Source organism: Crocodylus porosus, unplaced genomic scaffold (genome assembly GCF_001723895.1).
Source record: "Crocodylus porosus isolate Cpor-Errol unplaced genomic scaffold, CroPor_comp1, whole genome shotgun sequence".
NCBI classification, from domain to species: domain Eukaryota; kingdom Metazoa; phylum Chordata; order Crocodylia; family Crocodylidae; genus Crocodylus; species Crocodylus porosus.
Window position 1 is genome coordinate 3,559,793 of NW_017728935.1, and position 23,048 is coordinate 3,582,840.

General features: G+C 51.1%; 2 protein-coding genes and 1 long non-coding RNA gene across 3 annotated transcripts; all 3 read left to right on the forward strand.

Moving 5' to 3' along the window:
• Positions 1 to 6: 6 nt before the first annotated feature.
• On the forward strand, positions 7 to 2,184 carry LOC109317792. Its single transcript, XR_002103119.1, has 2 exons — positions 7 to 135; positions 442 to 2,184. It is a non-coding gene; the product is annotated as an uncharacterized LOC109317792 (long non-coding RNA).
• A 519-nt stretch (positions 2,185 to 2,703) lies between these two features.
• On the forward strand, positions 2,704 to 10,118 carry LOC109317789 (trem-like transcript 2 protein). Its single transcript, XM_019546672.1, has 7 exons — positions 2,704 to 2,872; positions 5,347 to 5,682; positions 6,282 to 6,611; positions 7,008 to 7,080; positions 7,971 to 8,083; positions 8,869 to 8,924; positions 9,714 to 10,118. The coding sequence occupies exons 1-7, from the start codon at positions 2,821 to 2,823 to the stop codon at positions 9,939 to 9,941; spliced, it is 1,188 nt and encodes a 395-aa protein (XP_019402217.1). The 5' UTR covers positions 2,704 to 2,820; the 3' UTR covers positions 9,942 to 10,118.
• A 5,339-nt stretch (positions 10,119 to 15,457) lies between these two features.
• On the forward strand, positions 15,458 to 21,303 carry LOC109317704 (triggering receptor expressed on myeloid cells 2-like). The gene is made up of 5 exons (XM_019546511.1): positions 15,458 to 15,770; positions 18,705 to 19,049; positions 20,034 to 20,088; positions 20,517 to 20,728; positions 20,771 to 21,303. The coding sequence occupies exons 1-4, from the start codon at positions 15,722 to 15,724 to the stop codon at positions 20,710 to 20,712; spliced, it is 645 nt and encodes a 214-aa protein (XP_019402056.1). The 5' UTR covers positions 15,458 to 15,721; the 3' UTR covers positions 20,713 to 20,728; positions 20,771 to 21,303.
• Positions 21,304 to 23,048: the final 1,745 nt, after the last annotated feature.

Genomic DNA, 23,048 nt, shown 5'->3' on the forward strand with positions numbered 1-23,048 from the left:
TTTATTTGCAGGTTTAACTACGGAAAACATCCCAACTACTCCTCCACACACCGGTCCTGCCTGGAAATCCTCCACACCTGACTCCAGAAACAACAGGGAGCCACAGAAAAACAGCGAGGTCTCCTTCAGTATCAGGTAAAGTGATGTTATTCGTGGGGAAATGAGCTTTGACTTCCTGTAAACCGCAATACAGCCGTTTCCATTACTAGCAAAGGTGCAAAGAGGTGGTGTAACCTAGGTCAAGCAGAGAGAGATCCCTGCTGCAAACTACTGCACACACACAATGGGATTTCAGTCTCACACACAGGGTGCAGCTTCGTTCCCCCCTGCACAGTAAAGGAGCCGGGCAGCGCTCCCACGTGACAGTCGGTCATAATGTCTCTTCTGGCGGCCTCCTCTGCCGTGTCAGCTCACTCCTCTCCTCCTTTCTTCCCAATCCAGCTCATGGCTTGTCCTCCTGCTTGCGCTCCTCACCACCAAGACCCTGATGGCCGTGACAATTGCTCTTCTCGTGAGAAGACGACTGCACAGAGAGGAGGCACCTGAACCAAGTCTGCAGCCTTGATTTCACGGTGCCAAAAAGCAGCACGCCTTAAAGCAGGACTGACCCGTGGTTGAAGCCGGGACGCTTGAGGAAATTCCTCATGGTCTTCGCTCACATTGGCAGCCGTGGAAACCAGATTTATTAACAGCTTCTCCAAGTGATGGTGCTCTCAGGGAGCCAGGGCCCAGACACGTTATCATCTCGTGTAGCCCTTTACTAAGTAGAGATCACCACCACGGGAGTCCAGGCGACCGCATCTTGCCCCAGCCAAAACCTCTGTTGTTGGTGGTATCAGAGCAGCTGGGGAATTACGCTCCCCTTCTCACACAACATCGCTATAACCTCAACAGCCAGCTTGAATACCAGCATGAAACCTCCCTGTTGCGCGGCAGAGCCCGCTAGGTCAAGAGCATCTCGGCAGGTCATCGAGACAGGGAACGCTAGATAGCGCAGCACTGCCCAAAACGGGACTCGACATTAAGTCGAATGAGCGAGGGCCCTACACAGAGACGAGGAGTCTTCTTCAGGACAGTAAAAGCTGCAGAGCTCAAGTGACGACTCTGGGACATTGGGACACTTCACCCTGATACGACTCTGCTTCCAAGGGAGTATTCCTCAATGCCTGAAGATCAGGCGTGTAGCTGTGTTAGGCTAAGACAGAGCAGCCCCGAGACCACAGTCTCAGGCCCTCTGCCGTCAGCGAGCATACTGGCACCCACGGAGGACTCCTCCAAGCAGGCTACGATGCCTCATTTCCACGAAGGGGGGCGCTGAAGTTGTGAGCGGGTCGGACTGCTTGACCGCAGGGTTTCTGGGAGGGCGGGGAGGCCTGGTATACAGGATAAAAAAAAAAAGTCACTCCCGATCCAAAATGCACTCCCGTGAATGAGGGTGGGGAGTGTCACGCTGTAACTAGGCAAAGCTTGCAACGAAATACAGGACAATGGCCAGCCCCACATCCCTCTCGTCCTAAATCCTCTGCAGAGATGGGCTAAGCAAGGCTTTTTCAAAAGATTTTCTCTACCAGTTGCAGAAACAGTCAACCCAGTCCCCTCCTCATCGGGCCACAGCTCACACGGCCCATCACGGATGCAATCCTTGCCAGGGAAGCCTTCTCCATTCACTACAAGGCAACACAACAGCAGACAGCAGAACTAGAGACATAGCAAAAGGCAACATGTCTTCAGGCGCTCCAGACGGGCAGATCCCCTTGCCTGGTGCCTATCCTACACGCTGCCTCTAAGCCTTCATCTCAGGGGAGACGGGGCCCTTTCCATGCTGCACGCTCCAGGCTTCGTGCAAAATCGCAGAGAGAAGGGATAACGAACTATCTGGCCTGCTAACCAGGATTCCTGTCAGTAAAGGCCCCAGGGATCTCGGCTAAACTCTCGTATCAGCTCTGTACCCGGTAACAGAGCGGTCCCTACCACAGGGGAGAAGTCACGTGGTGCTTCCCTCTCTGTGCCGACTGGTCCAAGCCACTCCGTCTCTCCCCAAATGCATGCTGTATCACATCCCTAGCAAGGGGAGCCCTCTCCTGCATGGCGTTACAGAATAAGTGTGGTAGGCACATACTCAACACAGCTGTGTTCGTTGTCACCTCCCTGCTTAGCTGCAAATAAATATCAATAAAACCGGAACAGTCGTGGTTTCTGTTTCCCCTGGGTCAGAAGCGGGATCACGCTTTCCCTGTTCAGCCTCCACAAGGGAAGGCCGAGGGGGACCTAGCGGCCTGTTACAAACTAGGCCGGGGGGACCAGCAGGCATTCGGGGAGTCCCTCTTCCCCCGAGCACCGCCAGGAGTGACCACGAATAACGGTCACAAGCTGGCAGAGGGGTGATTTAGGCTCAATATCAGGAGGCGCGACTCCACGGTCAGGGCAGCTAGGATCTGGAGCCAACTTCCAAGCAAAGTGGTGCCGGCTCCCACCCAAGGAAGCTTAGAGCCTGAAATGCCAGCCTTTACCCCCCATCGCGTGGGAAAGTGAAGTCAATGGACATCCTCAGCACAACAGTGATCTGTGATGTTATCCACGGCCCCTCCTTTCTGGACCGCCCGAGCTCTGCTGATACGAGCCACTTCCCCAAATGCACAATATGATATGGTGGAAATATCAGTTTCATTGCAAAATATGCTGATGCGTTTCCACGCCAAACCAAAGCCCCAGACACGGCCTCCTGTGGCGTCAGCATCCATAAGAGACACCCACTAAAACTCCGGCTCACTTTCCATTCTCCGCTGCAGAGACGAGGCGCTTCTGTGCTTAGAGGCAGGCATGGACTGGAGAGCCCGGCTCCTGCTGCCCTGGCTGGGCCTCTGCATCCCAGGTAAGAGGAGAGGGGATTTCATACCTTGTGGGTTGTCAGGGGCTGGTGGGATTTGCTGTGCCATCTCATCACACACAGCGAGACGGGTAGTTATCAGGATGCTGCAAGGTGCCTGGGCACCACGACAGCCAGGCCAAGCTGTATCCCCAGCTGGGGTAAATCAGCGTGGTGCAATGACAGTCACTGGAGCTACCCCTCATGGACACCCGCTGGGGTCTGGGGGCTCCATGATCAATGGGCAAACACTGCCGAGCGCACGGCACCCCAGCCTACACAAGAAGTGCCAGCAAGTCACCGCACAGGCAGGCAGCAAGCCCTCCAGGCATTTACTTCACAGCCCCGAAAATATCTCCCTGGATTGCTTTCCCTTAAGCTGCTTCTCTACGACCTCCTGGGACAATTTCCATGGATCTGCCCGGGCCTAGCTATGACAAGTGGTAATACGGAGCCGACACAGCTCTGCCGCCCCAGACCGCAGCTGGGCATAGAGCTGAAGGCGTGCGTGGCCCTGCACCGTTCGCTAGGCAGAAACAGGACCCAATTCAGCCCAGTAGCACCTTTGCAGGAGCAAAGCCGCTGCATAGGGAGTGGGGGATGCCTTTGCGAGGCATCAGGGAAGACCAAGTTTGCGGTGGACTATGTTGGAGAAACACGGGAAATGACAAAACTAGGATTGGAGCAGATTTCCTTACTTCTAGACACTCCCCAGAAAGGACACGGGGGAGAGCCTCTCACTGCAGCCCTCTTCTCCCTGTGCCTCCCGCTGTCACCTTGTCACGGAGCATCTCTCCTCCAAAGCCCCCGCTCAGCTTGAAACACCTTGAACGCTGAACTGGCCACCGAAGAGCCTGCGGTGAGTGTGTGCAAGTAGAAACACCGCAAACAGCACATAGTCACTGCCAAGAAAGCACCACCACCGCCCGCCCTTCCAGTGCAGCTCTAGCTAAAACCACTGCCCAAGCACTTCCTTGTCGCTGGGGCATAACCGTTTCCTCTTCCCTACAGAGCTCTCCCCTCCCTGCCTCTGACCATGCCCTGAGCCCTCTCTGCCACGTGTCCCATGTAGAAAATGACATGGCAGCCAGAGGGAGTCCACGTTACAGAGAGAGAAACGACTGGCTTTCTGTCCCACGCCACGTAAACCGAGGGATTTCTGGCCGGTTCTTCCCATTTATGCCAGAGAAAAAGCGTAAGAACGTCATTTTGTTGCCCGAGGCAGTTCCCACCACCTAAATCACGAGCAGCAGCCTGGAGGGCCGGATTTGCAGAACTGTTCAGCCCGCTCCAGGAGAACGGCCTGAAAACAGTGCCACCGATACTGGTCTTCAGTGCAAGACCGGGCTGTTCTCTTATCTCCGTTTGCCTTCTGCACGCAACTCAGCATCCCATTAGACAATACTTACCATCCCCAATCTGAAGATTTCCAGAGGGCCAAAATCCAGGGTTTTCCCTTACAAGCTGCAAAAAGTTGAAAACGCAGAACTCCTTTCCCCCCTGCACTAGACTCGTCCCCTAGCTCCAATCGAGGACACGTGCCAGGCAGCCGAGATCTCCATTTTTTGCTTGGTAGCTGCTGAAAGTTTCCCCCCAGGTGTCCTAGAGTCAGAGCAGTGGGCGCCTTCTGGGTCAGTGCCCCAGGGACACTGTACCCCCCAGGACAGCGCGTGCGCACCAACTTCCTTCCGTCAGCGATGCCCCTCGCCCTACACGCTGCATTATTCTTACCACTCTGCCCAACAAGCTTGAATGGGGCCTGTGAACAACGTGGCAGTGGAAACAGCAGGTCTTGGATATTACAGCAACAGTCCAGAAAAAGGGGGGAAAAAAGAACAAGCACAGGAGCCTATGGGCACCGCGGCCATCCCCATGCCAGAGCAGAGAAACAGCCAGCTCATGTTAAGGCCCCTTTTTCACTCACATGGGGTAAGTCAGGACTAACCCCAGTGGGGTGCATGGAAGTAACCAGTGAGACACTGGTATGAGACCAGAACAAGGCCCTTGATATCTGAGGGTGTTTTCTTTCAGTTGGTTTGAAAGATAAACTACTTTCATGGGGTTTTCTTCTACGAGACTGCAGCCTCTGATGGGCCTTGGATCGACTGATCTGCATGCAGCTGCAGTGGCTACATTGGAGCTGGCTTGCAGCTCCCAGTACAGACACGGGAAGGGGCAGAGATGGCACAAGGAGCTCACACCACTTGAGACACGGTGCAGACACAGCAAATCCTCACAGGAGATAGGAATAAAACCTGGGGAGCGCTCAGGTGTGCAGGGGCCACGGGCAGCAAATGCAGCGGGAGGTCACCTGTGGGAAGCAGCTGGGGGATGAGCTGAATGCGCTGCTCGTCCTCCGCCCGCTCTGTTCCTCTGGCCCTGCTGTTTGTGCTGTTTTCAAGTCAAATGCTGGAGCGCGAGGCTCCCGGGACCGGGGAAGCTCCAGCACACCCTCACTGACGCAGTTTTATGTTTTCCAGGACTTCAAGCCCAAGGGTACGTCCCTGTGGAGAGCAGAGAGGAGGGAGAGACCCTCTCCGTCCAGTGTCCCTATAACCAACCATACAGAAAAATGTTGAAAGGCTGGCTAAGAGGTGAAATAGATCTTTTAGTCAGTACCCAACACAGCTTTCTCGGAGCTTATCAAAACAAGGTCACTGTTGGGAGAACCACGATACAGGATGACACCGACAAGGGGATTGTGACCATCACCATGAAGATGCTCCAGGTGCGGGACGCAGGAGTGTACACGTGCACAGCCTATGCCCATAACCGATGGTTCCCTCTAAAGACCATTGACCTGAGGGTTTCTCAGCGTGAGTACATGTCTTACAAAGTAAGCCGCATTCCTTCCTTACCAGCTTTCCCCGACCTACTGCACTTGCTATCCCCATCGCCCGCTTTCCTCGCCGTCTCCTACCCTGCACGTACCTTTGTCCCTCTTTCTCGTCTCACACAACGAACCAGCCTGGATCACAAGGGAGCTGAGGGATTCAGCCGGGAGGTTCCCGATGCTTCTTCTTCAGTAATAATTCTTCATTCTTCTCTTCAGCCCCCAGGACATGCCCCACTTACTCCTAAGATGTTTTCCAAGATGAGCCTGATGAAGGATGGCTTGCTTTCAAATATCTATCTAACTCCACCCCAACTCTGCAGTTAGTCTCATAAAATATATCACCGTAAGAAACCCTTGCCCCTCTTCTAATGACTCTCTGCCTTCCCTGTAGTTGGCTTGCAGGGCACTTCACACTGAAGACTCCCTGCAAGCTCACCCGATCCCAGCTGAACAGAGCTGGTGGAAGCAGTTAGGCCCGGGAAGAATTTGCCCGTCCATCTGTGTATCATTCACAGTCCATTTCTCTCATCCCCACACTTGTCAGCTGGATCCCACTGACCGCGCGTGATGTTTTCTTAGGTGTCCAGGAACACAAAGCTGTGGAGGGGCAGAAGCTCACTGTCCGGTGTCCGTACAGCGCACGGGACTACGGCGGAGAGGGGAAAGCCTGGTGCCGATACGTGGACGAGGGATACTGCAGTATCTTGGTCAGCACGTACTCCAGCTATGGGCATTATCGATACCGAGACCAGGCTAAAAGAACCACGATACATGACAATGCTCAAAACGGGACTGTGACCATCACCATGGACAAGCTACAAGCAGATGATTCTGGTGTCTACCGGTGCACCCTTTATGCCTCTCCTCGCCTTTACCGGCTATTAGAAGTTCAGTTGGCTGTTTCCAAGGGTAAGCAAGTGTTTGTCAGAGATAAATGTGGTTGACTACAGAGTCTGGCCTCCCCTTCCCACTCCCTCCACCTCTCTGCTGCCAAGTCTGTATCGCCTCCCACATCATTCCTGATTTCCTGCCCCAGCTTTACACCACGCACTTCTCTCAGGAGCAGCGCTAGGAGCATGATGGTAGCCTGCCTTCACCTCATCCCCCTCGCCATTCTCACCTGTTTTGTTTTACCTGCTCCAGGCAGGTTGGCCTGACGCAGCGGTGCCAGCCCGCCTGGGTTGACTCCTGCCTGGCACCTGTGGGGCTGCAGTGGCAGACAACTGTATCAGGTAACAGCTGGAGGTTCAAAGACCTGAACTGTTGAAAGTGTCCAATCGTTCAACTCTACATTTGTATTTGCAGCTCCAACTACAAGCATGAGTCTCACAACAGCCATCATCATTACTAGCCCAGAAACCACCACACGAAACAGCAGGTAAGGCTTCGAGCTCCTTCTCAAAGAAAGCCTCTGTGTTTGTGAATCAGCCCATAGTCACTGAAGTCTCATCCAATGTGTACTTTTCTCTCTTGAAGACCATAGTCTTTTGGTATTCTGAAGCCTTTTCCTTAGCATGGGGCTGGACAAGACAGACTTTCTTTAAAAGGTACCAGATAGGTACCTCTTCCCTCATACCTTCTGCCCTCCAGCTGCTTCCCTGCATTAAGTCACCCGGGATAAAATGGGAAGGTGAAAGTTGAGCGCCAGCCTCAGTGGGAATGTGCTTGTCTAGTCACTACGTCATCAGTAACCCTTTTGGCTGCTACTCTTTGGAGCAAGAGAAATGACTCCAGATGTGCTGTGCTAAACCTAAATGATCCTCTCCATCAATCATTAGAAAGAGCTAACTTGCCTTTTCCCCATTCCCGACTCCCCAAGCTGGCCAGCAATCACCAATAAAAGCTGCAAGAGCCCCAGTAAATACTTGCCCATTAGCATTCCACCTTTACCTCTGCTTACTGTTCGAATCAACTTGGTTTCTTTTTTTATATCTGTATCACTTGTGTTGAGGTAGCTCCTCAGAGCCCCCAGTCATGCGTCATGGACACAGAGCAAAGAGACAGTCTCTGCCCCAGTGAATCTGCAGCTGTGCCTGGAACAAAGGTTTCTTCTCACAAGCTTGCAGAGATGTTCAGTGCATGCACCATGCGCCAGACAGCACTGGTGGGCTTGAACATTCACACCCGTGTCACTTAATGAGAACAAGCCCTATAGGTGGGCGAGTTATTCCAGCCTTTTGTCCAGGTGCCCACTAGGTGTGTGTTAAGAGAGGAAGAATTCTGCCTTCCTTCTGTCTCCTAACACTGAACATACCTCTGCTTCCTCAGGCTTCCCTTAGGTGATACCCCCTTCATCACCTTCGGTGTGGTCCTGGGAGTCCTCCTTGCCCTGGCACTTATCAGCTCAATAATACTGTACATCAGGCAGCGGAAGAAGAGAGGTAAGTGGAGGACTGGTGGTGCCACATGTGGCTGTGCTGTTGCTAACCTCCTGCCAGCCTGAGCAGCTCTGGAGAACATAAGGCAGGCACAGCTTGGGAGCAGCAGCACTGCAGGCCTCCCATCATGTTCACTTCCACCTCACAACCAGGAAGAGCACGCCAAGGATGGACCTGGGTCTTTGGACCGGCAAGCCCCTAGGCTCCACTTGCTTACTCCCTTCCACACTACCTACACTCCTTGATTCCATTGTGATCTCCAGGCCATCGTCCCTGTGCACAAGCCCATCGCTGCAATATGTTGCAGCGCGTGAAAGAGCAAGAATCGTAGCGTGTACATGAGCCCTCTGTACTCCAAACACAGCAAGGGAATGACTACCTCTGAGCAAACTACTCTAACACTTTGTAGAGAGTCTTCATGAAACTTCTCTGTAAAAAAGCCTACATTTTGACTCTGAACTACTTGAAAGTTTCCCCTCTCACCTCTGTGTGATCCTTGCATAAAAGGACCATAGATGCGTGCAGAATGGTTTGGTTTTGAAAAGAATAACATAGCAAGGTAGATACTGAAGGAACGAGACATCAAACTCACATTTAATGGCAGTGGCCGATTGCAGGCATCATCAGCAAGGGTTTGTTTGTTCCCCCTCTTAAGTAGATGCAACACAAGTGAGAAAGAACACAGTCAGCCAATGCACTCTGTTGCCTTCACCTATATTTGCGTCCCATGAGACATACCCAGGACTAAGCAGGATTTGCATTTCTAACGCATTCAATCTTGTCTTAAGGAAAAGGTGGTGAACAAGCTGAAGGCATCTATGACAAACCTGGGAATCCCACAGTGGTAAGAGCTACTTGCTACCTTGGTATTGGCACGGGATAAATTGCATAAATAAGAACAGCTGCAAGAGGTCAGATCAAAGGTCCATCTAGCCCAGTATGGGCTTTAGTAGAAGAATATGTGCAGAGTAAACTGCCATATCCTCACAGCAGTCATACGTTTGGCAATATCCTGTGGGTAAACTCATGACTCGTGTATTTAACAGCCCCAGATGGGCTTAACTCACACTAATTGTGGAGCATTTTCTGGTGGGCTGGGGAAAGTGACTGATTAAACAGCACTGGCTTTTCCTCATTTCTAGCTGCTGGGCTGCATTTAAAACCATAAAGTGCAATTGCTGTAGTTACCGTGAAGAAGTCTTTGCAAACAAGTAGGGAGGTTGTCTTTTGGGTTGACTGTGAAGGGGAGTGAAGTGGCCTCTGTATTAAAATCTGGGAATGCCAACAGTACCAGTATTAAATGCAGCACAGAGAAAGAGAGCAGTGATCCAGATGGTAAATGGGACCAAATAGCAATTGTGCTGTAGAGTGGACAGAAGCAGTCACTTTAATGCTATGGAGAGGGCAAACCTGGCATCACTCAGAAGGCGAAGGTGAAAGGATGAAGTGACAGTAGGCATCAGGAAAGGAGAACAGGGAACAAGGCTCACTCTTATCCCACCTTCCCCAGGACAGTGGGTAACATAAATCATTACTCTATTTCCTCCTTATCTGAATGACTCTTGTCCTTTGGGCATCTGTTGTGGTGTAGTTATGAAAGACGCTGAGAGGTAATTGCCTTTTCTGTGCCCAGCTGCAGGACGTTGGCAAAACAGAAGATCCTAAGGATGACAGAGAGGGGACATCCGAAGACCCAAAATATGCTATCTTGAACTTTAAATCCCAAACCAGCCCAAATGAATCCATCTATGCCAACGTTGAGCCAAGTCAGGGTCCAATTACACGCAACAATTTTCCTACTGAGCCTGTGGAATATGCCACCATCGCGTTAAAGCCTTTACCATCAGGTTCCAAAGAATGAGCGCACCCCGAATTACCCATTCTTCCCAGGGTATAAAAAACTGAACTGGACTAATGCTGGAGATGTATTGCATCTGTGTAACTACACACAGGGAACAGAGTTAAGTCGTCGCTATAATTCAGGGGCGGGCAATTATTCTGGGCAGAAAGCCGTTTACTGAGCTTTGGCAAGCCATCGAGGGCCACATGACAGGCAGCCCAGGGCAGACGAATATTAATTTTCTAAATTTTCTAGGGACACTGCAGGCCAGATGGAATGGCCTGGCTGGCCACATCCAGCCTCCAGGCTGCATTTTGCCCACCCCTGCTATAATTGAATATATGCATTCAAAACCTGCCTCATGTCAGAGGCCTGCTGAGAATTTCATCAGAAGTAGTTGTGGAGCATCTCATGGAGTGGCAGCTGGAGAAAGATGGACCTTTTTTTTTCCCCCCCCGCAGTTAATTTAATGGCAACTCTACTGCCATGAGTAGGACGCATTTTTCAAAACATGCCTCGCTTCAGCTGGCGGGAGCCCAGTTTCACTGCAAATAGAAGTCCTGACATGGTGTCTGGCTTTGGAGAAAAGGAAGGAAATACCTGAGGAGTCAGCTAGAAGGCCCACGGCTGGGCAAATATTTTTGCAAGCTTCCAAGCCCATTAAAGCATCGTGTGGCTGAGACTCAGAGCCAAATGCTATTGGATTTATCTTCTACTTGGAGAGTGGGAGAAAATGAACAGTTAGGGACATGCTGATAGACTGAGGGTGGGTGCAACGTGTCTTGCTGAACATACCTGCAATAAATAGCTTGAGCATGTTTTGCAGAGGTGCTGTGCTGTGTTACAGACAGCCCAAGAACCGTCTCCATCCTAGAAGGTCCATATTATACGAATCAAAGTACCAGAGTACTCTTGCAGTGGCTGAACTGATAGGTTTAAACGCACTAGTTTGAAAAATGCCTAAGGAGCCCTGATGTAGTGACCTGCCTGCATAATGCGGATACATGGGCAACAGGCTTTTCGAAAGAAACTCAATATTTGTTACCTAGAGAAGATGGAGGGGAGACAACAGAATAGTCTTCCAATATGTTAGATGATGTTGCAAAGAGGAAGGTTGAAACTGTTCTCCATTTCCACAGGGGACAGGACAAGACCAAATAGACTTAAATTCCACTAGAGACATTTAAATTAGAAAAGTTATCTTAACGATTGCTTAACATATGAGCGCGGGCATGGATTATTTCAGGGGTTGTGGGATCCATCACTGGAGGTTTTTTAAGAGCAGGTTCAACAAATATCTGCCATGACTGGTTTAGGTATGGGTGATCCTGCCCTGGGGCAGAGGGATGGGATAGACCAGGTTACCTCTTGTAGTCCTTTCCCACCTTATATCCTATGATTTTTTGCAAAAGCAACGTGTATGGGAGTTAAGGGGATGGATTCGGAGTTGCATGCGTGTGTTTTGCACGTGTCCTGTTACGGCAGGATCGTAATTAAAGTGGCTGCTCCGAGTAAAGATAAGGAGCATCTCAAAAGTCACGCCCTGAGTATTATACAACTCTCTTCACAGCTTTAATGCTCAATTTGTCTATAAATCTGGGACATTTATCAAGTCCCTATAGCCAGCTCACTGCAAACAGATCATATCACCTAGCATAGATAAAAGTCACAGACCCCACCTCCAGATTGCTGCAGACCCACCGCCACCCAGCACGCCCCCGCTGGGAGTGGGCAAGTCGTTCTGTCTGCAGCTCTTCATATTAGTCAACACTGTCTGCTCTTTTGACTTCTATAATACCCAAGCCGGTTACTCAAGCCAAGGCAGTGGGGAATAAGGACAGCACGGGGAAACCAATGAAGAGGCTTCCAGGTAAAAAAAAAACAAAAAACCCACGAGATGGATTCACACACATCCAAGGGAAAGGATGGAAGGATAGGGGCACTGGGGGCCTTTCTGAACAGAAGGGTCTCTATTGTAGCGCCTGGAAGGACAGGCACGGGGAAAGCCTGTGCAAGCAGCACCAGTGAGGAAGGAAATAAGAAGTTACGCTGCAACAAAGAAATAGAGGAAGAAGTAGTAGTATGAGCACAGAAGGCTGATTTCAGCATCAGGTGATGGATCTAGAAGACCAAGGGGAAGTGGGAGCTGCCAAGGGCCAACTAACTAAGGATGTAGGTGCAGGGGTGAGTCAAAAGATCAAGCTGAAATGCAGATTTTATTCATGGGAAACTGGGGTGAATCTGACTCTGGCTAGCAGGGTCCCAGAGCTGTTATAAGCACATAGGCCTGGAAGAGACTTTGCTGCTCCTCAAGTCCAGGCCCCTACCTTCTCTGGAAAGTCTGCTCCAGAACATGTTCTTCTTCCTCTATTTTCCACCCTAGATTTATTCATAGGGATCGGTCCTGCCGCCTACGCATTGACCTTTAAAGTCAAACTAGTTTGTTCCCCCCACTGGTGTTAAACCACAAATATTTATACGCAGCAGCAGCAGCACCCCTTTCTCCACCTTCATTTTGCTGGCTCAAACAAGCCAAGCTTTTTTCCAGTCTTCTCTCATAAGAGACCCTCCATTCTCCTGATTCTTCTAGGATCCCCTCCTCTGCTTTGCTTTGGTTTAAAGTCATTCTGGAACATGTGTACAGTCCTTGTTCCCTATTCCAGACAGCCTCATGCAGGCTTTCTACATTGGCATTCACACTTCCTCCTCTCTCTTGGAAACACCTTGCCCAACACTCCTTTTGCCTGGGGAGCTGCATGAAACAGCTTTTCTAGGTCTCTGTCAAAAGTTGCCACTTCCCCCCAACAACACAACTAAAACAGGCCCCGTGTTTGATAGATGGGTGGTATTGTTAAAAGGCCCGAATCCCCTCAGACTTCACTGGTTGGTCTCTAGGAGTTAGGACTATGCACGCTCTTTAGGGCTGCAGCAGGAAAGTTTGTATTATTACTCCCTTGAGGATAGAAGAGGTCCTTGGTTTTCAGGATTGAGACCTTTCACCAGCACAACAAATCTAGCACCTGGTTCCCCGCTGCTCGCTCTTGGGCAGCCACTTACACCAGTGCAAAGCAGATGAAAAATGCAAGGAAATCAAATAGTAACAACAGGTAGCCAACAAGAGAAAGTAAACCCCTCTCTATGTACAAGGTAGGGTCAGAAACAAAGCTGCGGTAAGGAGCCACGGGAGAACTACAGACAAGGAAGATCGTGAGGCTCGGGGATGGAGCGCATCCACAGCAGGAACTGACTGAAACAGAGCAAGGGTAGGCAATGTTTTTGAACCTGATGCCAAAAAACCCTGCAACCTCAGCTTCAAAGCTGGCGTGCCAGGGACAGAGGGCAGGGGAGCTACAAGGGGCCAGTCCTTGTTAGGCAGCGCAGCCCTGGCCCCTTCCCTGCCTTTCTCCCCAAGGTGCACATGCAGCTGCCACCAGCAACGAGCCCTGCTGGACCCCAGTGCAGCTGTCTGCAGCCCTCCTGCTGCGAGCAGCCCAGGCTCCGTGGCAGTGCCCGCACACACACCTCAGGGTGCCTGGTGGGGAAGAGGCCTGCAGCAGCACAACCCTGGCCCCTTCCCCGCTGCGTGCCCCGAGGCATGCACGCAGTCACCGCCAGCACAGAGCCTGGGCTGGGGCTCCAGACCCTGGCGCACCCACTGCAGCCTTCTGGCTGCCCACCAAAGCCAGCCAGGGCGCTGGGAAGCCGCCGCCTGCTCGGAGCCCAGGCTGCTCGCAGCAGGGCTTGACGTCTCCCCACCACATACTGGGGCAGCTGCCCAGGCCCCAGGCCAGCTGTGGCATGCCGAGGAAAACGGCCTTGTGTACCAGGCTCTGGCACGTGGGCCAAGGGTGGGTGAACCCTGAAACAGAGCACGTCAGTATAGCTTTATAGTGGAAAATGGTCTTTTTGACTGAGCCTTTTTTTTTTTTCTTTGGGGAAGGGAAAACAGTAAATCAAATCAGCATCACAGAAGTGGAAGGGGCAACTCCTTGCTCAGATGTAGGAAGTCCTAAACCAGCCCTGGCAAACACGCTTGCAACCGCTTCTTTAAAACCCTCCAACAAAGAGGATTTTGCAGCTTCCCTTGGCAACAATAACGTTCAACAGAAATGGGGAGGGAGGGAGGGAAGGAGATAGGGTTTTGCTTGGAAACAATATTTCTTGATCCTTCTAAATGTGAACCTATCTTAAAGGGGATGCAACCACCTGGGTAGCTTTCAGAAAGAAAGAGGGAAATATTGGTTTAAAAGTGAAGTAGCAAACAATGGAAAATTAGAAACTGGAACTGGCTGGGGGGAGGGGCGGTGTGTTTTGAGCGAGGGGAAGGAAGGGATGGGGAGAAGTACAGAGGTTTTGACCAAGAGGACAGACTCTCTGGTGTTTATTTTAGCACCCGGTTTCTCCCCTTTGCACCACTGTCCCCTAGGCCAGTGATCTCCAAACTTTTTTGATCGCCCACCCCTATCAGTAAAAAAATTTTTGAGCATGCACCCCCAATACATGTACATTTATGTATTTATAAATTATACACATGTACTACTGTACTAATATATGTACAATATATAAGTAAAAAATAAATATAAATAGAAGTTCTAATATTTTCTTCCCGCACCCCAGTGGATCGTCTTGCGCACCCCACGTTGGAGACCACTGCCCTAGGCCATCATTTATAAAGCCACAAGGAATTGAGCCTAAATTCCTGCCCACCACACTGAGAATGAATGGAAAAATAAAACATGGGATGTGATTCTGGATGTGGCCGAGGCCTTCCAGGAGAGAGACACAGGTAAGTGCTTGCGCACAAAGGAGACATCTGCCATCCTGCCCCTTCTTGATGTCATGCTGCCAGCTCCCATAGACTAGGTGGCACGCAGTGAAGACACTACTAAGAGGGGAGGCCTCCAAGTGAAGGAAATGGCACCGCTCAGGTCCCACAGTGGCAATCACCATGGAAATCCCCATCTCATTAAATTAGTTAACCTGGAAAGGAGCCATTTGATACCAAACCACTGCGCCAGCATGTTCCTGGGCTCTGCACCGACTAGAAGGGCTTTGTTTCATGGGGAAAAAAAGAAGCAGCTGAGGCCTCAATTGCCATATGTCCTGCAAAATTGCAAGCAGATAAAAACAGTCTGCCCTTCGTGCCCTAAACAGTCGTGTCGAATTGTCAGGGCAGGCTTTGCTGTTGCTCTTTTCCCACTGCCCAACTAAAGGACAAAGTCATTGTCCTTTATCTTGCTGGGATCCTATGATCCCAGCTGACTTCCTGCCCCTGGGGCGGGGGGCTGGACTCGATGAACTCCCGAGGTCCCTTCCGGCCCTGATGTCTATGAAATCTATTAAATAAATCCTTAGGGTCTCTGTGGAGACTTCCCAGGCCCTTAACCCTCTTCTTCCACCCTTCATGGTCTACGGGGAGCTTCCTAGATGAGCTACCATGGGATAAGCCACGAGCTAAGCCCTACAGGTTCAGGCCACGGGAGAGCTGGCCTGTGAGGCTTATTCAAACCAGCAGGCACCTACCCACGGTCTCAGAGCACCTCCCAGCTTCATGGTTTCCTCTCATCATATGACAGTTCTTCTCCAGCTGTCTAGACCAAATCCTTGCTTGGCCCGGGCACCGCTGATGCTCCAGTTTCAGCCAGTGAGAGAAGCACCCATCCCTGGCACATCACCAGGAGGGAACAGAAAACAAGTTCCTGTTTTCATTCCTTTCTGCAGAGCAAGGGGAAAAACACCAAAAACTTGCTTAGGCAAAAATCCTTTAAATCTGTTCAGACTCCTCTCTCCTTCCCTGCTGGATGGACATGGAGAAGCTTGTGCACCTCATCTTCTTGGCCTCCTTCGCAGGTAAGAAAGCACCAAAAGCCATCTGTTTTGAGCTGAGGGGCAGGCAATGGGTTGGAGCAACATCTAGTATGAGCCATTGGTAAGGCAGAGGCAGGTAGCACGTCAGGCAGGCGCCTCAGCCGATTACTCTGGATGATTCAGTCATGAATAGACAGTTATTGCGAAGATCAGACCAGTGTTTCGTGCTGGTAGCAGCCTTGGCCCATCTAAGTGCACCGTTAGCATTTTGCTGCTTGATTATAGCAGTAGGAATTGAAGGAAACTCAGAACCTTGCAGGAGGGCTTTGGCAACTTGCTGGAGCCAGCCCCAACAGGAAAAGGATTATTCTCTTCTAGACCAGACTGACAAGATCTGGATCTGCACTGATTCTGCACAGCCTTGCACCCTGAGCAATCAAGCACTTGTGAAGAGGGAATATACGGAGTGCGAAATGACACTCTTCCATGTCTTGCATTGCTGCCCAGCCGCTCTGGATCTGAGCAAAATGAATGCAAAGACCGCAGAAGTTGCCAGGCATGGGGGAAAGAGCAATCCCATTCATGCCTCCTGACCCCCAATCATCCTAGGTCATGTGAATGGAGGAAGCTATAAAACATCTCTGAAGCAGCAGATGGGGCACAGCATTGTTCTCCACTCCAGTTAGTGACAGGCACTGGTTCAGAGAAGGGGGAAGAAAATTGCAACCGCAGCTGAACAGCTGGACAGGGAGCAGATAGTCTGGGGATGAGAGAAGGTCTCTCTCTCACTTCTCTCTAGACACAAGTTACTGTCATGATTTGATAACATCTACCCAGGAAGTTTCAGCAGTTGCGTTCAGAGTTATTCCCCAGCAAAAGGCTTTGTTCTTTGCTCTTGATTTTTCCCCCCTGGGCTGGTAGAGATTCTAGCACTCGGCTTCCTTCTCAGGCATTGTACGGAGGTCCTCTCATAGGGAATCCGTGAGTCAAAAGGGCTTTTTATCATTTCTTTGCTGCATTCTTAGCAGCAAAGATTGCAAAACCCCGTCTGTCTGAAGTTTGCGTGCATACTTTGGGCACAAGATTCAGCAGTTCTAGATCCGAGTAGCGCAGATAATGGTTTTGCAGAGCAGATGCATCTCATCTGAAATCAGAGGACTACTGTCAGACCTGTAAACTTAGGCTCACGCTTCCTGGAGACTCCTGGCAAGTTAGCAAGAGAACAGTAGAGAACAGTAGCTACTGAAAGTCATAGAAACTCGTCCTAAGATGCCTTTTTTTTTCCCGCCCCCACCTCTGCCTCCTGGCACCCCCTGCAGCAGGGAAGTTATTACTCCCATTTTACAGACATGGAGCCGAGGCACAGAGATGTTAAGTGGCTTGTCCACGGTCAGACCAGAAGAGTTTGGGGCAGGACTTCTCATAGAGCTAGGGTCTCCCAAGTCTCAAGCTACTACCCAGTCCACAAATCTGTCCAGTCACAGCGTAGCACCTAATTTCTTTGTCCCTTCTTGTCAGTGAACACGGAAGAGACAGGAGGGCTCAGAATGATTTAGGAAGAGCCCTCAATATCCGCAATGTTTTCTGCGGGACCACAGCAAGTCCGTACCTGCTAGCCTCTAATCCGGAGTGAAATGGCAGCAATGGGTCAGGATGAAAAGGGCTTTGGCACCGCTTGGGGGGGATAGGACTGAAAAGGGGGAGCAGCTGAGGTAGCTGCAGGCTGCAGAGGTTGGGAGTGAGAAGCTGTGGTGTAGTGTTGGGGAGGAGGAGCCCAGGGTTGGAATAGCAGGGGCGGTAAGCCTGGGCTCTGGTGCTTTCGAGGCATATAGAAACTGTCTATTTTTTCATGCCTGTTCCTAGCAGTCTTACTTCAATAGTAGAAAAGACCACATAATCCTGGCTTCCCCAAGCAGATGCGCAAAACCCCTCCAACCAGCTATTCTCAGTTGACTGCTCCCTTCACCTCTCTCAACAGGTGCTCAGGGACTGAAAAAAGTCTCTCTTAAAATGCAGTCTCCCCAGAAGGACACACTTCTCCCTTCTCACAATATACATAGCTCAGCCAACACACTTCCTTGGCATCTAGAGAGCAGACATAGACAAATTAGAAATAAGGAACTCTAAGGGGATAGCAAATTAGTTGAAGATCAGCTACTTAAAGGTCAGGGCTAGAATTAGCAGTGCCCCAGGAAACGGGATGAAAGGAGGTTTCTCAAGACTAGACAAACTGAGAGCTCAGTGACAGGGTTATGAATTACCCCTCCCAACAACCAGCTCCGGATTGCTTTGTGGCTGCAATTCTCTTTTATACCAAGCCATGTCACATGGCTCTGGCAGCAAAAGAGGACCCTAACGTAGGAACTCCACTTACACCGATATTGAGGGACCTTTGCACTGTCAGAGCCTGCCTGCCAGCCATCTGACCCTGTATAATTTTGTGTTTCCCCATGTTCAGCTTTGATTTGCTGAATCGTCTTGCCCATAGATAAGCAATGCGATCAGGCCCTGAAAAGAAGTTGTGCGCCACCAGGGAGCAAATCCAGTGACCAGACAAGGCGTAGTGTGCCCTACTCAGATCAAGGACAGATAATCCAATGCAAAGAAGGGCGTGCTGGGTTTCGAGAGGACAGTCCGCCACTGAGGAGGACATATCTCCTCTCCCCTCACCCACAGCAGAAGACCCACCCAAATTGCACACAGTGAAATACCCAGCAATTAGGTTCGACACCGCACGATTTCGAGAAGGCCTAGAATCAGGGCCCTGAATCTGAACTTGGCCAAAGTGGTGGGAGAGCTGCTTAGATGAGAAGGTGGTAAAGACCTTGGATACCCTGCTTTGCTACCACCAGTAGAGGTGCATGCAAGGGAGACCGCAGCCCAGGTTTTCTAGTGTGGACAAGAAAAGAGAACGAGAGAGTGTGCATGACGGAGAAGGGGGAGACCCAGACCTCATTCCCCTTTTTATCCTGCCAGAGCTCTATGCAGCCGAGAACACCACGGTAGTATACGGCATGGAGGGAGAGACCATCTCCATCAACTGCACCTACGGCCCCAAGGAGCACAAGTGGAAAGAGAAGAGCTGGTGCAAGCAGGTCGATGAGATGCAATGCCAGCGCGTGGTCAGCGCCCGCCGCTTCTGGCTGCCGTTCCTGAAGAACAGGAATGGCACCACGTCCATCTCGGACGACATTCACAAGGGGGTGCTCATGGTGACCATCAAGAGGCTCCAGAAACAGGACGCTGGGCTGTACCAGTGCAAGACTGACTTCTTAGGGACAACAAGGACCTTGCAGAAGGTGAAGGTGGAGGTGCTAGAAGGTAGGTCCCTGGGAGGGAGTTCAGCACAGCAAGAGCTCACGCGTTATTTTTTATTAGCATTAGTAGCGGCCGCAAACCTCAGCTGAGAGCATAGTCCCACCATACTAGGTGCTGTCCGTAAGTGTAAAGAGAGTCTCTACCCTAGGCAGCTTACCAAAGAAGTAATTCTTTCCCTATAAAGTGAAGATAATAAGGGCCAGAGAGAGAGAAAGTGGCTGGGCCGTGATCTCACAGGGAAACCGTGGCAGAGATGAGACTCAAACCCGTATTTTCTGGCTCCCTATATCACACATCTTGGAGTTGTTATGCTAATAAAGGGAGCCAAGCAAGGGTGAGACACAAAATGGAGCCTATGAAATGCGGACTGCGGCCAGACTCCCGTGTAACCGAAGGGCAGGGACCACGCTGGCAGGCCAGTGCTCTTTGCTCCTGAAATCAAGCAAATGCTATTCCAGCCATCCAGGAAGGCCCAAAGACAAATCAATATTGTGGCCCTGTGCAACTGAGAGCCAGCCTGTTTAGAGCCACGTGCCAACAATACACAACCAAGAGGCTCCTGGCTAACACAGCCTCGATGCACCGAAGTTTGGGTATCCCTGGATCCTCCGGGTAATAGGCCACGATAGTTTAGTTGGTGCTGCTCACGCCCATCAGCTAAGCATCAAGCTGTCTCTGTCCCGGCTTTTCTTCCCAAGCTGCCTGAACGGAGACGGTGACCTCTCAACTCTCTTCCCCCAAGCACCTGCTCTAGAGCAGAGTAGCTGCCCCGTACCCTTTGCACTGGAGTGTGGGAGAGACCCATCGTGCCCCTGCGCCCCAACTAAGGCATTAGCACAGAGCCAGCGCCATCCAGGCTCAGCCCCCACTTTCTCCTGACTTTATTTATCACCTGCCAGATCCACGTTGGTTACTGGCAAATCTACGTCGTGAATAAACAGAGCGCAAGGACATTACCAGCACAGGCTGATCTGTTTCTACCCACAGGTCAAACAGAGACCCAGGTGCTGGAAGACCCCAGAGCTGTACACAGCATCTCCAGGTAAGCCCACAGGGTCTAAACCTCAGGGGTAGTTCAGCCTTGAAAGCAGAGCTGGAGCTTGGGGCTTGCTGCGTAGGGCTCCCCTGTGGCTGCAGGGGGTCAGACCTAGGTTTCAAATAAGACGGTCTCTTACTGTTCCCAAGGGATTCTTTGGGGTTGCAATGCTCCACCCCAGAGCCAGCTGCACCGGAATGCTGGATAAAATCATTCCCGTCTGTCGTATGCAAAAGCTCTCAGAGGGAAGGCATTGCTTAGCACTCCTATAGAGCACTCTCCCACCACGCTCCGGGACACTTGGGGGGCTAAAATGCTTATAGAAGCAGCTATTATCTTTGGCTTCCGGTTACCAAAGGCCAAGACTCACACTAAAGCCTGGCAACCTCCTTCCCTTGTCAAACCCAGTTTCTGTGCTTGTGGTTTCCCTGCAGCAGCCTGCCTGCACCTGACTTCAGCCTCTTCTACATCATTGCTGCATTTCTGACCGCCAAATTCCTGGCAGCCATCCTGATCTTTATTGTCGCCACCAGCAAGCGAAGCAAGGGGACAGAGGAGGACAGCCACAGCCAGAACGAACATCCACTTCTCCTGCTTCGGCGTGACCTCCATGAGGGTGCTCACAGATGAGTTGACCCCCCTGGGACAGCACTGCTCACTGCTGGGCCAGACACATATGGGAAAAAACTACTGAGACCCGGAATATGGCTGAGGACAAACCTTTGCTGTTGCCAAGGTGTAGGATAAAATGCTTAAAGCAGCTAGGCAGAGGCAGTACTTAGCTCACACCCTCCTCAGGGGTATCAGCCTCTGCCTCATCTCTCACCGCTTTTCTAACCCATATTCCTATTTCACTTCCAGCACAAGAGAACCTGCTGGACACATGGCAGGGAGGAAGAGGGCAGAGCCAGACTCCCAAGGTCCCCATCAAAGATGCCCGCATGCAGTGCTGTTGGCACAGGGATGGGCAGGGTGAACAGACTCTGCTCCATTTTCCCTGTGCTCTCAGCTCAGTGCCAGGACAGATAAGCCTTTGCTTGCCCTGCCAGGTTTTCTTTCACTGCAAAAGCAACCAATGATGCACATGTGGCAGTGTACTCTCCCTTAGTGCCAGAGAGGGACTTTGAGGGTGGTCTCGGCCATGGTGGGCAGCCTGATCCCAAGGCAGTGGACTCAGTACAGCTGCAATACTAAAATAAATAGGCATGGTTTCGTCTCAGATTTCCATGCGCCTTGTCCTCCTTCAATGCCACTTGGTGCTAAAGAGCTAGTAGCTCTGTGGACCCGTAGTTCCACAGGGGGCTGAATGGCTCCAAAAAAGCAAACCAAGTGCTCTCCCCACATGCAGAAAAATCCCAAATCCTCCCCTAAGCCTGGCTGGGGTATTACTGAGAAAGATGCTGAAATCTTGAGCCATCTCCAACCCCGCTCACGAAAAAGCCCCAGTAGCCCGCTGCAGCACTGAGTGTCTAACAACAGCCGAGGGGGAAAGGTAAGCTCTGTGGTACGTGGGTTACGTGCCCCAGCTGGTAACGTGATAACAGAAACCAAACAGTCCGCAAGGGTTGTCCTTGTCTCCCACAAAACAGAGATGTAGTCAGCTCACCAAGTGCTGGCTTTGTGCTTCAAGCAGAGGCTGCTACTGGGTGGCAGTGATCCTGAGAGTTAAAAGCCAGATCTTCCAGGAGACGGGAGCCTTTTCCCCTGATGACAACAGTACTTCGCTCTGGCTGCCAACAACTGCAGGTGAACTTGCTGCTGCTGTCCCATATCACTGGCAGAGTCAGATACGCTGACATCAATAGGGACCTTCAACCCATTGCAGGGCCCTTTTGAGTCATTTATATTGGACCCGTGCAGCAATAGTAGCAAGTAGAAGCTATCTCCAGATCCTCACTTCTCCCAGGGGAAGGTGTATTAAAGGAGACTGAAAGAAAGAAGTATATGAATGGGATCCTGGCACGGCAAAGGGAAAGAAGGAACCGGCTCATTAGAAATGCAGCTGCCCGACACTGATGGATAATTCCACCCTAGTCATTACCACCTGGTGACATTTAGAGCAACCTCCAGGGTTCAAAAGCTCCCTGCTAACACCAGTACCCCTCATGCCCCTGCCCAGCAGAGGTAACAGAGAAAGTGAGAGCTACCAAACAGCAGGCACTAACACTGAACCACATGGGGACAAGTCCTGAATCATTTTCTGGCCCCACTCTGTATTTCCAGCTAAGCCCCTAAACTTCCTCAAACAAGGTGCAGCTGGTCCTTTACAAGCCACTGAAACACAGCTGGCCTCCACCTCACCTGGAATTAGGGACAGCCCTAGGATTAACCTACCTTCCCAGCCATTTCAAAGCAAGGAGCTGGGGGCTGCATTTCTCTGCTTTGAGGTCTGCTTTCCTTGCCCTGGCACCAGCAGGTGAAGCAGAGAGATTGTGCTTTCCTCAGAGATGGAGCACTGTTTGCTGTTGCATTCATTATTGCAATGAGCTGGCTGCAACCAGCTGGGGATTGGATCCCCAGGCACTGGAGGAGATGTTATACTCAACCCCCTGGGTCCCCCCCATTCTGTTGTACGATCCTGCAATTGAAAGGAGAAGCCTGAACTCTGAGCCTAGGTCCCAGTTTGTCTCTTGTAATTGCACTTCTTTCTGAGAAAAGAAAAGTTACCTGGTGGCTTGCAGAAGTTTCCAAGCTTGCTACCACTCCCCCACTGCCAAAATTTTCAGGCTCGTGGGCCAGATGACGTGGAGCCGGGGCCGAACCTGGCTTGCGGACCAGGGGCTGAGTGCCCCCGCTCTGTGCTAGGTAAAGCTTGCTTCTGTAATCAGGCCATGCTTTAAGAAATTAAGCAAGTCATTGGTTTGTTTTCTAACGTCCTCACTCGGCCATAATATTCTGGGCAAAGTGAGGCATGAGGTATCCTCAAATCCAACGCAAAAACGCTGAGGAAGCACAACACAACAGCA

Coding starts and splice junctions, on each gene's coding strand:
- LOC109317704 (XM_019546511.1), top strand. CDS start 15,722: ATGGACATGGAGAAGCTTGTGCACCTCATCTTCTTGGCCTCCTTCGCA. Junction 15,771..18,704: donor CTTCTTGGCCTCCTTCGCAG/GTAAGAAAGCAC, acceptor TTATCCTGCCAG/AGCTCTATGCAGCCGAGAAC. Junction 19,050..20,033: donor GAAGGTGGAGGTGCTAGAAG/GTAGGTCCCTGG, acceptor TTCTACCCACAG/GTCAAACAGAGACCCAGGTG.
- LOC109317789 (XM_019546672.1), top strand. CDS start 2,821: ATGGACTGGAGAGCCCGGCTCCTGCTGCCCTGGCTGGGCCTCTGCATC. Junction 6,612..7,007: donor TCAGTTGGCTGTTTCCAAGG/GTAAGCAAGTGT, acceptor TTGTATTTGCAG/CTCCAACTACAAGCATGAGT. Junction 7,081..7,970: donor ACCACCACACGAAACAGCAG/GTAAGGCTTCGA, acceptor CTGCTTCCTCAG/GCTTCCCTTAGGTGATACCC.